Raw genomic sequence first — 14,998 nt, 5'->3', positions numbered from 1 at the left:
AGCTGTCTCTTTCTTTAAAGCAAATAATTGACTTTTGAAAAGTAGAAGGCCACTGGTATCTGAAACTACCGAAGTCAACCTAAAAAACAATATTAACCTAATTCCAGCAAACACGTGAAACAATTAACTCAATTACTGAAGATGACTTCTTACCTTCAATCCTTTTCAAGGCTGACAGGCAAGTATCCCGACTTGGAAATTCAAATGGATTATTACAGGTCCGAATAGTGTCACATTCGCATTTCCCGTTGATTATGTTACAACCTGTTATAAGGTTTTCATTGCATGGCTCAAATCCAAGGAGCTGATCATCATCCCAGTTTTCATCTAAAATAAACAAGTAGAAAAACTCACTATTGATTTCAATTACAGTATATAAATTCAGCTGCTTCGGGGTCGGGTGCAATTTATTTCAAATTTAACATTGTGCTAAACAAGATAAGACCCCAAAAGAATGGATTAATCTAAATGATAAGATTTGCCAAATATTGTGCTTCACAGCTGTTCTACTGCCCATTTTGCCCCAGTTACTGGCATTGTTTACTTCAATCTGCATGAAAACTATCACATCCTGGGGAAAAGCATAGCTGTAGTACAAATGAGTGCTACTGTAAACAAAAAAACTTCTACAGATACTTTATGATATATTTATCATGGAAGTGAGAATGTTGGAGAGAACCTGCAGCTGTTAGAGAAGTCAAAACTAAGTTAAAAAGAGAACATAATTAAACACGTTTTAAAAATACATCATATAGAATTCACTCCACAGAGATTACTTTTTACTACAAAAATACTGCAAGATGCCCAGCCTTTGATTTTGTAATATGACCAAAAGCAAGTTTCCCAACCCCTCTGAACAACCATTATCATTCCAGGAGAATTGTTCAAGTACATTCTGCTCCTTGCTGTCAAGTGAAAGGGGAGTGTAGCAGGGCTAGAATGCATCTTTGCTCTTTCAAATGAGTCTGATATATCTGTTAACTCCCATGTTTCTACTGTGTAATTGTCTGTTACTTCTCAGTTTACATGCAATGGGACTATTTTCCCTCCTCCAAAACAGAGAAGTTCAATCTATCCACAATTCTGCTATGACTGCAGGTTCCACAAAATCTAAGCTTCCTGGGATCAACAGGACATACAGCAACATCCAACAGACTCAAAAGCTTAAGCAAGACATATACCTCTAGGCATGAGGTATTTTTAGCTGTTGCATGCTAAATCATTTTCCAACCTGTCCAATCTACCAAATCAAGTACTACAAAACAGTCATAGAGATGCTCTGCTGACTTTCAGATGTATCCCATAGTCCTGAGGGAATTAGCTAACGTAGTTACCAAGCCACTCTCAATGATATTTGAAATGATTTAAAAAGGACCTCGGGAACTACCGACCTATCAGTCTCACCTCAGTACCTGGGGAGATCATGGAGCAAATCCTCCTGAAAGCTATGCTAAGGCACATGGAAAGCAGGGAGGTGATATGGGAGAGCCAACATGGCTTCATCAAGGGCACATTTTGCTTAACCAACCACATGGCCTTCTATGATGGTGTCACTGCATCAACGTCATTTATCCCTAAGGTCATTTATCTCAACTTTAATAAGGCCTTTGACACAGAACCCCACATCCTTCTGTCCAAGTTGGAGAGAGATGGATTTGATAGACAGACTGATGGACAAAGAACTGGTTGCAGGACAAAGTCCAGAGAGTGGTGGTCAATGGCTCAATGCCTGGATGGAGATCAGTGATGAGGGAACACTCTTTAGCAGGATTTGTGGTGACAGAACAAGGGGAAATGGTTTCAAGATCAAAGAGAGTAGATTTAGGTTAGATATAAGGGGAAAAAAAAAAAATAAAAATCTTTTACAGTAAGGGTGATGAGGCACTGGAAGAGGTTGCCAAGAGATGTGGTTGATGCCTAGTGCCTGGAGTCTTTCAAGGCAAGACTGGATCAGGCTCTGGGCAATCTGATCTAGCTGCTGTGTCCCTGTTCATTGCAGGGGAGTTGGACTAGTGGCCTTCAGAGGTCTCTTCCAACACTAAGGATTCTATGATTCTAGAACTATTTTCAAACACTATCAACAAACAAGTTTTCAACAGGGATCCTGCTAAGAAACACTTTTTAAAAGCTGAAACATCTTCCAGTGCTTTGTAGCACTATTGTTGCTCCAGTTTGTTTAAAAAATAAAATAAAATAAAAATAGGAATTGAAGTATGCCTTTAACAAACATTCCCTGCTTGCAAGATTTAGAGCTTTTCATTCTGAAACAGAGTTATTTTGGAGAAGTAAATGACAAAATAACCTATCCAAACTGACAAGAGAATCCCTGCAGAGCACTCCTCTATTTTAATGAAAGAAAGGGCAAACACAGCATTGTCTAAGTGAACAAGCTGCAAGGCAACACGTGCACTGACATTGATGGTTGTGCTGCCGTGTTTCTGTTCATAACACATCACACCAGACCTTGACCTCAGGAGCATGTGGAAAGCAGAGACCCAGGCACGTTTGGGTCCCTCACCCAAACAAGCAGGCGTGCTGACCAGGTTGGGCACTCAGCTGACTCCAGAGTGCAGCAGCTGCTTTTGGGCCAGGCACTGAGTGCTAGCCATGCCATCAGCCAATCCTGCTGACCCAGGCACTGTTGACAGAGAGCATTAGTTCTTATCTACATTTATGCATTGTTCAGAAGGAACATATGTCCTCAGCTGACTTGCATCCCCTCCCTACACAGTTCTACTGACAAAAAGAAATTAAGAAGACTTGTGGGGTTAATAAATTTCTATTATGCAATTTTTAGTCCCAGACACCCTTTAAGCTACGCCTTAGAGTGAGCATTAGAAGCTGCCCTTCAGCACAGCAGACTGCAGCCAAGCATGAACTGTTTTGTCATTCAGCAGCCTGACACTGAACTGAAGCCTAAAAACCAACAGCAAATACACACACTGAAGCTGATGTGTAAATACTCTCTGCTCATAGAGATGTGCAGAATATCAGTTAACCTGTCTGCCTGGGGAAAAACAAATAAACAAAAAGCAACCAAAAAAATCCCACACCTCCACGCAACCAATACCTGGAAACTGCAAAGAGGCTTGTTTGTTTGTTTTTTAAACCAGATAAAGTACAGTAGATGAACTAGAGCACATCACAGCAGCTTCTCACCAGCATGTTTCTCTCTCTACAACCAGCTACTTATTATCTATTACAAGTCAGCAGAACACCTCGCTGACAAAGAGCACCAAACAAACAACCAAGTCAATTTTAGACATGAAGGAGAGAGCATCCATGGGAATCCCATGGCTGTTTTACTCCAGAAAAACAGCCAAGGAAGAAGAGTCATTAACTCCAGGAAGTAATGTATTAAGTTGACCAATCATCCCACAGGACAAGCATATCAATAAAAGTCAAAGGAAGCACAGAAGTTCACGGAGAGAAACTATTGAAATTCTTTCAAGGGAAGATGCAGATTCAGTAGTTTTTGGGATGCTTGCATGATTATGAGGCCAGGCATGCACAGGGGAAAAGAACAAAACACTGGGAATTTTGAGAACAATAATATATCCTGTTTTTGAGAAGCCGGAATACAGCTTGGACAATTTGTATGTTACAAATCACAGCAGTAATCCACGTAACAACAAGAACAAAAGAGGCAATGGCTGTACCTTAAAATTCAGTGTGCCAAATTCTGTATTAGACCACAGCTTGATCCAAATCAGACTTCTTAGTGGTCTGAAGAAAAAGAATCGCTCTGTTTGTTTGCTGAATTCTCCCTGTCTCTGATGCACAGGATCTTATCCTCTGCTCATTGCTAGATCAGGAGCCCAGACCCCCGCAAGGGCACAGCCACCTGTACTGATGACTGCTGGGCCCCTAATGCTCAGCTCTCCAAGCTGCTCTCTCCCACCAGACTCTGGAAATCAGTTCAATGCAGACAGATGGGGCAAAGGGACTACAATAACAGCACACTTTTTGCTTTTCAAACAATCCAGTTCATAGCATTTGTGAATGCTATGGCATTTCAGCAATGAATTTTTCAAAGAACAGAAGCTGCAAGCTGCAGAGTCCCTGTTACACAACAGCTGCTTGCCCTAGGTGAGAAGGAACTCACCTGTGTGAGTGGAGTGTAAAAACAGAGCAGTGCCCTACTCACAAATGACCATTTTGATGCAGATGTATCAGAAACCCTGGAACTATCCACAGTATTATCCGATTTCCACTACAGATGTTTGATATCTGCCAACTCTCATGGATTTTCAGATGAAGGCAGAAAAGCATACACACAGAGTGCTTGGCCCAGTACTAGGTGTACTTAAGTCATCAATACCACACCCCTCAAAAATGAGCTCAACAGTCTTTAAAAGAATAGAAAAGAAATCCCTGAGGAATATGTGCAGGCAACATCTGACGTAATTACTCATGAACCAAGGTATTTTTCATTACTGCGAGTGAATACTAAACAGTCACATCCATACAGGCATAACATAAACCCAGTGTTAGCTTAAGCATCTCTTAGCAGACTGCTTTTCACACATTTCCGTTCAGGAACATGGTTTCCATCAACGCAGTAGCAAATGTGCAAGAGAAAAAAAGCTTACTGTAGTTTAGTAAATCTATGCAAGCGTAAGACTCTTATCCCTAGTTGATGTTGTACTTCCAAGAACAGAAACAAATTAAAGGTTTTGTTAAGTGATTCCCTGATTATCAGTTAGAATAAATCCTCATAAGTCACAGCAGTGTAGACAGAACAAAATTCCTTGAAATAAATCATATCATCACCTGAAAGCACTTGCATGAGCTAGAAGACCCAAATCCAGTGTCTTACTTTGATTTGAAACATTAGTTACTTGAAGTAAAAGCATTTAATGCTCTGTATGGTGCACACACATGGCAGTCCATCGCATCATGCTTGCTCCTTTACAGGTCAGCAGCATTTCAAGTGTGTATTGGTTGTTAATATACAGATGGCAGCAGAAGTACAGAAGGTAAGAGTAAAGGAAAACTCACCAGTGGTGGTGCCTTGGCTGAAGAAGCTGGGGCAGTCCTCACTGGTGAGCAATCTCCAAGAGATACTGCTTCAGTGGGAGACAGCCCTTAAATGAGGTCTCAGAGGGGATGGAGTCGAGCTCTACCCCTTCCGGGAGCACAGCTACATCACTCTCACCTGTGCTCCCACAGCTGACCCCACACTTGCCTCAGCTGATTAATCAGAGGTTCAGGCTGTGATTACCAATCTCCCATACACAAGTGATACAAAACCACATCTCGAACAAAGTTTAGTACCTGTGAACCATGAACACTCACTCCTACTATTCCCAAAGTCATAACGGCCTGTGGACCACTCCAAAAAATAAACTGGTACATTGGTCTGAAGCCTGGGACAACCCAGCAGCAGTGTGCAGCACACATTTTCCTGTGTGCTCTGTTCAAGTGCCTCTGTGGTTTTCTTTTCATGCAAAAGCTCTTTAATGCATACTTCTAAGAAACGTGGATAATATGAACAACAACAAAAAAAGTGAACTGATATACAACCATTTCTGAATACATCTCCATTTGGTTTAAGTCACAAGCAGAACTGACAAAAACCAAATAAAAAAATTAGAGCCCCTCAAAGCACAGTATGTATATCTACTAACTCACTTTGGGACACACACACAAATATATTTAGATTTTAACATTCTTGAGCTTTTAGAAACAGTCCAGCTGAAAAGCAGCCCAAAATTAAATGGTTGTTTTTCATCCCAACTGATCTGAGTTTAGCTGCAATTTCCACCACCTCATTGTGCTGGCATGGTCAGGTAGAAGCAAGAGAAGGAAAAGACCACTCATTTTTAGCAGTCCTGAGTTTACACTGGTCTGTTGTTGTACAGCCACTCAACTGTCTTTCACACTCGTGCCTAGAAGCAGTTCAAAGGCTCAAAGCAACCTGCTAACAATAGCATAAAAGTCACTCTTTCAGATCATTTATATCTACATACAGCTCTTCATTCTTTCCAACTCAATTGGGCAAGCTCTGTTTTCAGACATTAAAATAGTTCTGCATTTACTCAGACCAGAGTAAACCTTGGACATAAAGCTTTCTGAATTCTTCCAAGTGTGCACTCATAACATAAGGAAGACATGGGAGGGGAAGGATCATATTCATTCCAAACCTTTTTCATTTTCTTCTATCATTCACATAATGATTTGCTTTCTGCAAAGCAAATATTTTCAGCTTGCAAACAATCCAAGTACAGCCCTACGTTACCGAACTACCTAGTCCTGTCTTAGCATGCTTCTAAAGTAGGGAAGAGGATTAAAGCATTAACAAGTTGAGTAAGAGGTCCTTAAACAACAGGTCCAGTCTGGGAAACAACCCAAGAAATATGCCTCAAGTAAGCAGCATTCCACAACTTCTCCCATGCCAAATCCTACATACAGGCACTCACATCAACACATTGCTGCAGCTGTTTGCAGAATACAGATTTGCTCACAAATAAGTGTGCACAAATACAGTGACTTTTTCTCTTTTAAGGACTGGAAGTTGTAATCAGACAAATCCGATGAGTAATCAGGGAGTGTGATAGAGATGCAGGGCTTACAATTGGAATACACTGCTCAGTTTAATACATTTGCCTCCAGAAGCATGCAACCACTAAAAACCAACTTGGAGCATTATTTCTGAATTACACACTATCTCAATATAGCAGCACTGATTACCCCACATGACAAAGATCTCAAAACTACTGCAATTAGAAATATAAGGAAAGACTCTTTAAAAGACTTCTCCACTGCTTGATTGCGTTTGCTGTCCATCCCCTCCATCCTTCAAGATTCAATTACTTTGGCCTGACACAAATCTTCTCTTTCATTCTTTTTGTGTTCTCTTCTTGTTTGGGCATCTATTGAATGTCAGCTTTTAAAAAACCAAAAACCTATATACTAATCTCCTTCATGCTTTACATAGGTACTGCATGACCTCAAAACTGCAAGTCACACACTGGAATAGCCACTAATGTAGCACTATTGAATACAAATACATAAGCATTGTGTCCACAATAATCCTTAAGTGCAGGAAACATACTGAATCATTTCCCCTCATTTATGTTTAACTGTAGCATGTTACTCAACTATTTCAGGCTTTTTAAAGCATGGCAGGTCGGTTCTTAAGACATATAAAGAAAGATCAAAGACAACCTCAGTTGGCAGCCTGAAAATGGAAGTCTCAAATGAGATCTAATAGAATCCTATAAAATACTGCGTTTGAAAGGGGAGAGAGAATGGATTTCAAGTGGCAGAGAAGTCACTTGAAGTTGCTTCCTGAGGCTCTGTCCCCTGGAAAGGGAGGGAAAACTTGCCAAAAGCTCTTCTATCAAACCAGACCCAAGCTCCGATTCCCCATCGCTCCACTGCACTATTTCACACAGAAGTATTTACAATAAGTGGTATTCATTAAGATGGTATGAGACTCTGAAAACATTCTACAGATTTTTCCAAAATTAAAAAAAAAAAAAAGAAAAAAAAAAAAAAAAAAAAAAAAAAAAAAAAAAAAAAAGGAAATACTTCTTGCCAGTAGGCTTTGGCTTCACTTTGAACAGGAAAAGAGAATGATGGAAAGGAAATTCATGTTTTGGAGGAGCTGAACAATAGAAATGACTAATCACCACTAAAGAATGCTTGAAACCCAGCCCCAGACCTTGAAAAGCAGCAGAGGGAAAGGCTAGCCTTGAAGTGAATTTGTGCTTATGTACTGGCGGCAATCCTCTCCCACCTCACAACTTATTCCTTCAATGAAATCCTGAGTCAGGGACCAGAGCCGGCAGCGTGTTCTGTGGTAAGTCACACTAATAGTTTTATGATAAAGCAGATTTTCCACCTTTTAGAAGAGTCTGCTATTCAAGATCAAATCTTCCTGCAGAATGCATGTAAGCAGCAAAGGGCTTTATAAGGTTCCTGATAAAACTTCTAGCTAAGGCTAGAGAAGCTGTACCATAACACTTAGATAGTTTAGGAAAACCATACTTATAAGGCTTGTCTTAAATCTGAGCTCCTGCTTCATCCTGTTCAAACTAGAACTTCTATCTCAAGCAATTACATTGCCAATAACATGAAAGATTTTCACCACAGCAGCTCCCCACGTGTCTCAAGGCAGTTATTTCACACTAAAGAATGCTGAAAGTATTTACACAAACCAGCTTTCCACTCCATTATCAGAAACCCCACAGAAGCAACAAGGGAAGTAAAGAAATAAATGGAAGTGCAAAGCAATGCACATGACTTGGCCAGCTATTTTAATAGCCAAAGTATTCCCTTGCCTACTGTATTTCAGTCCTCCAGGTTCCCTCTACTTTAGAATAAACAACAACAACAAACAAACCAAAGAAAAAACCCACACAAACAAAATAAAACCTCTAAAGTTTCACTGCTGGGGTTCTTCCAACAAGACTGAAGTATATTTCCAATAGCTTCTGCCCAAAAGATGGATTGAAACAACAGAATTCAAGATGTGAGACCTGACCCCTAGACATTTAAGAACCTGAAATAGATACTTGCAAATACGTTGTTTTTAATCTTGTGACCAGCACCACATTTTGTTTGTAAATAATTGACTGAAAACATTATGCAGTGTAGCAGGACTTAATCTGTCAGACAGATCCTCTGCCAGTACTCTGCTGATTAGAATGAGCATGGACAGCAGCATTTCAGCTGCCCTAGCAGATTTTTCCTTCAGCTCTAAAAAACTAAAGACAAAACAACAACAACCCCTAAAACCTGGAAAAAGCCAGAGGAAAGGGCCAAGCCTTTGTGTCTGTTTTCCAAAGGAGGCTGAGGTTCCAATGCATTTCCAGATTGCACACTGTGCCCATGTAATTCAGAAGCCAGCATGTACAGCCACATGTTGTAACTCCATCACAAACAAGCAGCTGACGGGCAGTTTGCTGACACTGCTCATCAGAAGCAGAACGGACAACAGTAGAAAAAAAAAAAAAATCTCTAAGATAAATTCTGGAACAGTGCCATGAATAAAGCTGGTTGTATTCAGAAGAACCTGCACTATTAGGAGAAAGCTGTTATTCCAAAACTCTTGTCACTTTTGCCCCCAGACATTAACACAGAATCACAGGATAGCAGAATTACAGAACCTTTTGCAAGAGCTACAAAAATTGCCTGGATTTAGAGTTAGCACCATAAAGGCTTTTATGAATACCAACTTAGAGATAGACATAAGACTGGCTCTTTCCAGTATCAAAGCAGCACATTCTGTGCTAGCACATGTAACACCATCAGGACAATTATCCAGACACCAATTTGACCACAAGCCAGCAGCATATCCCTGCTGCTAAGGGTGATGGTGTCCTGGGCCTCACTGAAGAAGGGTTGTCAGCAAGACAAGGAAGGTGAACCTTCTCCTCTGCTCAGCACTGGTGAGACCACACCTGATATTCTGTGACCAGGTCTGGGCTGCCCACTGCAAGAGAGACATGGACACATGAGACAGAGCCCAGTGAAGGGCCACACAGATGACAAGAAGACTAGAGTATCTCTCCAATGAAGGCAAGATAAGAGAGTTGGGACTGCTTCCTCTGGAAAAGGCTTGGAAGGTATCTCATCAATGTACAGAAATCCCTAGAGGGTACAAAGAGGTCAAAGCCAGACTCTTTTCAGTGGTACCCAGTGACAGGACATGAAGCAATAGACACAAACTGGAACACAGCAGGAGCTTTTACCCATGGAGATCTTCAAAAGCTTCTGGGACATGGTCCTAGACAGCCTGCTCTGAGTGGCCCCACTGGAGCTGGGGTTGGGGGAGTCCAGAGGTCCCCTCCAACCTCAGCCACTCTGAGGAACAGTCTCTCTGGAATGAGAAACAAACAGACTAAACAAAAACAAAAACCTGGAGCGAGGAGATTGCATATGCTGTAGTACAACCTCTATGTTTACTTTGTTGCAAGGAGAATATCAGTACCAATGCAAGCAGCTATACAAAGTATAAAGTTTATATATAAATAATATAAAGTTAGTCACCACCTGGGAATCCCAGCAAGCCAGTGCCCTTCTTCCTGTCCCCAGCTACACTCTCTTCTGCTTGTTTTCTGGCTTTAAGACCTACACTCTTATGACCTACATGGCATTAACACAATCTGCAGACACAGAAGTACCTAGAACAACCAGTGAAAGCTGCTGGAGAATGAATTTTGCCTCTGGCAAAGGTGTGAACTGCTTCTTCCATTCATCTTCACACATGAAGGCTTGCATCCTCCAAACATGGCAAAACTAGTTTGCTTAAATAATTCCCTCAGGGACCACCTTTTAATAATCTGTATGATTCTGTGGAATTTAATCTAGATAGCCTTTATACAAAGTTATCTTTACATCTTAGTTTATATTGGTTTTTCCATACACACAGGCTTTCTATGTCAGCATCAGTCATTTTCCAAGTTATGTTCATATACAAGGAAGAGTTAAAGTGTAATTCTGTAAGGCTATATAGAACATCTGTCACATAACATCTTGGGCAAGATTCTGTATTCACAGTTTCCATGTTTATATTCCCTGTGGATTAAATGAATTCTCAAGTAAAGGAGTTTGCAAGTCATGAGACATTCAATAGGTCACTTCTGGAAAGTATTTAAACTATTAAAACAGAAACACGTGGTCCTTTCTGCATGATGCTCTAAACTTTATTCATTGAGATTAAGGATACTTGTGGGGGCAGTGCAAAGAAAGGATGGGAAAAGGCAGACATTTTTTGTAACATATTGATGGAGTAACTATTAAAATTTACCTGTCAGTCAAATGACATTCAGGTTGACTAAATACTACGCAAGAAGTTAAACTAAGTGAGTGTTCTTGAATCAGCTAGAGGGTACTTGAAAAAGCAAACATGCCTAGGGGTACAAAAATTACAAGTAATCATTTCGGTAGATCTGGCCAACCTATCTAGCAAGTTTGAAGATTGTTTAATAAAAAACAAACCTGTATAAGGATATCTAATATGGAAGCATATTCTTAAAGGAACTGAAGTATAGAGTAAAACTAGCAGTCTCGCTAACTTTTCAAATGTGTCATTAAAAGTAGTCCAGCTTGTATTAAACAGTTAAAAATCAACTAATTCCAGCTCATTTTCAGTGTTATTTCATACGCTTCTGTTATGCTTTAGAATAGTTTAGCAGAGCAATCAAGGCCTTTACGTCCAAGAGCACCAGAAACTGAAGAAGCGTGAAAACAGAGACAAGAAAAGTCATCACAAGAAATGCCTTCACAGAATAACTGAACCCTTAGACCAGAGCTTTTCCCAAGGTCTTCCCATAGCCCAGAAAGACAGAGCTCTGCAAAGCCTGGTTAACGCAGAAGCCAAGGCTAATGTGTTTCTGGAGAGCTCTTGCCTAATTTGGAGGTGCCTCCAGGTCTTCGCTCAAACACAGAGTAGTCCCTGCTCAAAGCTCAGTTTCTTGATGCCAAGAGGTTTGGCTTTCAGCCAGCTCTGTGCTGTTGACACCTCAACAAACCAACCCAACAGCTCTCCTGGAAAGTCAACAGAGGCTGGAGGTGTTCGAAGCCTCTCAAGGTCACCCTTCAGAAGTACTCAGCCATATCTGCAGAAGCTGACCTAAGAATTATTCTTCATCAAGAACCCAACTACAGGAATGTATAATAAATGCAGGAAAGGCATTTACAGACACCACAACAATGCCACGGTCTGAACCATAGAACTGCACAAAGACCTGCACAGTTAATGCGGTGAGATGACTGAGCACTTTCCTCAGCACTTAGAAGGGTAAAGAAAAGAACTTAAGAATTAACAACAGATTTCATCAGTAAGCGTCAGCTTAACGAAAACAACAGCCATTAGTGACAGATTCCATGAAACTCTTCCATCAGGTGTCACAGAGCTCACTCATGCTGCGTGTTCTTACAACGTTTTTATGGAATACTAACATCAAATTAGTAGGCAAGTATTCTTTCCTGGTGTAATTACAGCTCAGAGTTTTTCCAATCAATTACATGTTGATACCCTGAACTAAGCCAAAGCATCCCATTCATGACTCAAAATATTAATAAAAAAAGCTTATAACTATAACCAGTAGGGGTCATTTCAGTGTAAAAAATTGCAGTGAAAGAAGGCTAGAGACAGGAAAGAGAGTAAATACATCAATTTCTATTCACACGGTTCTGTAAGTCAGCTCCATTTCCCTCTGCCTGAACTAGAGTAGCTGGCATAGGGCTTTCACTCCCAATAGACAGTATTGGAAGGAAACAGTCTTTGTTCTGTTAGCAGATAAATGAAAACCATCGCTCAGTGCTACTGATTCATCAGGTATACAAGCCCAGTCCATTTCATGAGTGCTGGTAAACTGCCCAACAGTTTCAGTCACACCAATTAAAAACACAGAGCTAATCAACTTTATTTCAGAGACCAGAGGCAGCACATTAAGTCCTGGTTTTTGTTTTTTTCCTTGCTGCCAGCACTCAGACACAGTACATGCTGTAAGAAACAATGAATTTGCTTTTGCTGCTTAGAATGAGGCAGTTTCCTGATAATTCCCTAATAGGTATTCCAGTACTATTTATTAGGCTGACAGTTCAGCTCAGTTGCTTTTCATTTACGAGAATGAAAATTAAATAGATAGCTTATCTCCCCAACTATTCCTATAGGGACAGCTGGAACTAGTTTCTAACCACAACACTAATTGAAATGCAACCTTGCCAACAAATACTTCATACTATTTTCAACAGTAGATGGGACGTGTTACGAGTTGAACTACAGCAACGTACAGATTGCATCACTTCAGAGGAATGAAATACTCCTAAACTGCCAGAGACGTCCATACTCCGATACAGTAAGGGAGCTAGAACATCGAGACGTCTAAAGACTGGAGACTTTCAGATCTTTTAACCAAGAGGGCAGCAGTTCAAGCCAAGAAGTTACTTAAACAACATGCAAAACCAAAAATCCATTCAAAGTAAGTACTTCAAAAGACCTACCTATCTATTTAAAAACAACTTTTCCAATACAAGCTAAAGAAAAAAACAGAGAGACTGCAGCAACAGACAAATTTAACCTCGTGGGTTCAACGAAGGTGTTCAAAGTAGTACAAAAGCATTTTTAATTCTTTAACAGGGTTTTCAGCCCTGCAGCTGCTTCTGTTGCAAGCAACAACACACAGGACACCCTGGCTTGCTGTGGTCTACAGTTCACCTCTAAGCAAGACGAATGGAGCTGCAAATAAAAACCTCTGCCAGAAGCAAGGTCACTGCCCACCAAGAAAGATCGGTTTTAGTTGTCTCAAAACAGTGTATCATTTTAAAGGCCAGGTTTTGGACACTGTCTGCGACAGCTTTCTGGACTTTCTACTGCCCTCTACCCGTCAAGAGCAGCAAGCCCCGTTCTTATTTTCCAGAATTGTCGAAGCTCACACTCAAAGTCTCACATACATTTCTACATATTCCAAACTACTGCTTATTTGTAAGCTCTATACAGCGCCATGTTTCCCCTCAGCCTGGGGGAAAAGCAAGTTGGAGGGACACAGCAAGACAAGAGAGGTTGAAATGCTTCTCTTCAGCCTTGTGGGAAATGATAGGTGAAAGAACTCTTAAGAGATCCCGATAGATTCAACATTTGAAGAGGAGCTGCGAGCAGATCTTTCGCACTTCACACTAGTTCATCACTTCATAAGCAGCAGGCACACAGCTGGAGCGGCTGCGAGTTGTCCTGCCATGAGGTTTGCTCCTGATGTGCAAAACACAGACATGCCTTATCGTACAGCGAGCGTGTGTGGGCAGACAGGCAGGCAGATATTAAATGACAGGAACAGGAAGGAAAAACTTTACAACAGATGATCAGCCTTTGTGTTTCCTTAAGAAGAAGGAATCCGGAACAGACATCATGTGTGCAATGTTGACCTCCCCTGATCTCAGGCTGGCAAGCTGTCCCCGGGTCCTCTCCTATCAAGGAATTCTAGAGGGGTACCAACAGCTGGCTGGCTTGACATAAACTACTAACAAGCCAGCAAGCTACTAAACAGAAAACGAAATTGGAGCAGCCTGACGTTACTGCAAGCTACCAAAACTAAGGGTGAACTTTCAAATACTCTCCCTCCTAAGCGGAACGGCTCGGAAGACGCTCTCGCAGTAGACCGGGGCGGGTAGAACACGGCAAATCACAACAGCATGCAAAGCGACGCGGGCAGCTCCGCACGCCGCCCCGCTGCAGCCCTCCGATCCGGCTGCGTTACCGCGCCTGGGAAACGCGCTGTGGGCACCGGCGGAGGGGGCAGGGAGCGGCCGAGGCATCTTCTCGCCGCGGGGCTGGGGGCGTTTGTCCCGTCCCGAGCCGGCGGCACGACTCCGAGCTGCCGCACGGAGGAGCGATTGCGGGGCTCCGCACCTGGGACAGGAACCGGAGAGAGGAAAGGAAGGTAGAAAGGGAGACAGCGCGGCGCTCGGAGGGCAGGGTCCGGCCGCCCCTCACCTTCACAGACGCCCACTTCGTACTCGGTGATGGAGTCGCCGTTGAGCGGCGGGCGGATGACACAGCGCAGCCCCCGGTCGCAGGCGCCGTGCAGCCCGTAGACGCCCCCGCAGCTCTCGTTGCGCTGCCGGGCGCACATGAAGCAGCAGCCGCAGATGCCCAGCACGATGCTGCCGGGGCAGCTCTTGGGTTCCTCGCACTTGGACTCGTCGCAGGGCAGGCAGACGAGCGCCCGCGTCCCCGGCTGGCCGAGCAGCAACGCCAGCAGCAGCAGCCACCCCGCCGCCGCCAGGTGCCAGCCGCCGCCACCTCCGCCGCCGTCTCCGCCCGGCCGCCTCCTCCCCGCCGAGACCGCTGCCAGGTACATCCCGGCCGCCGCCGCCCGGCCCGCGCCGGGGGGAGCCACGCCGGAGCCCCCGAGCGCGCCGCGAAAAGCCGCCGAGCGGCGGCTCCTTCCCGCCGCCCCCGCCTCCGGCCCCCCGAGGAAAGTTTCCTCTCTCGGCGGCGGCCGCTCCAGCCAAACTTCTGCTCCGGGCGGCGGCGGCTCCGCCC

The 14,998-nt window shown here is 42.9% G+C and overlaps 1 protein-coding gene across 1 annotated transcript in view; it reads right to left on the bottom strand.

Moving 5' to 3' along the window:
* Positions 1-14,943, bottom strand: part of CRIM1 (cysteine rich transmembrane BMP regulator 1) — a 160,095-nt gene extending 145,152 nt beyond the window's left edge. The window contains exons 1-2 of the mRNA XM_072333167.1: positions 14,447-14,943; positions 154-327 (exon numbers count right to left, since the gene is read on the bottom strand). Of these exons, the coding sequence (XP_072189268.1) occupies positions 154-327; positions 14,447-14,813 (541 nt within the window). The 5' untranslated portion in view covers positions 14,814-14,943. The remainder of the gene's footprint in view (positions 1-153; positions 328-14,446) is intronic.
* Between the last annotated feature and the right edge of the window lie 55 nt (positions 14,944-14,998).

This window comes from Excalfactoria chinensis, chromosome 3 (assembly GCF_039878825.1).
Source record: "Excalfactoria chinensis isolate bCotChi1 chromosome 3, bCotChi1.hap2, whole genome shotgun sequence".
NCBI classification, from domain to species: Eukaryota; Metazoa; Chordata; class Aves; order Galliformes; family Phasianidae; genus Excalfactoria; species Excalfactoria chinensis.
Note: the sequence above shows the minus strand (reverse complement) of the source record. Positions and strands in the feature narration are given on the sequence as shown.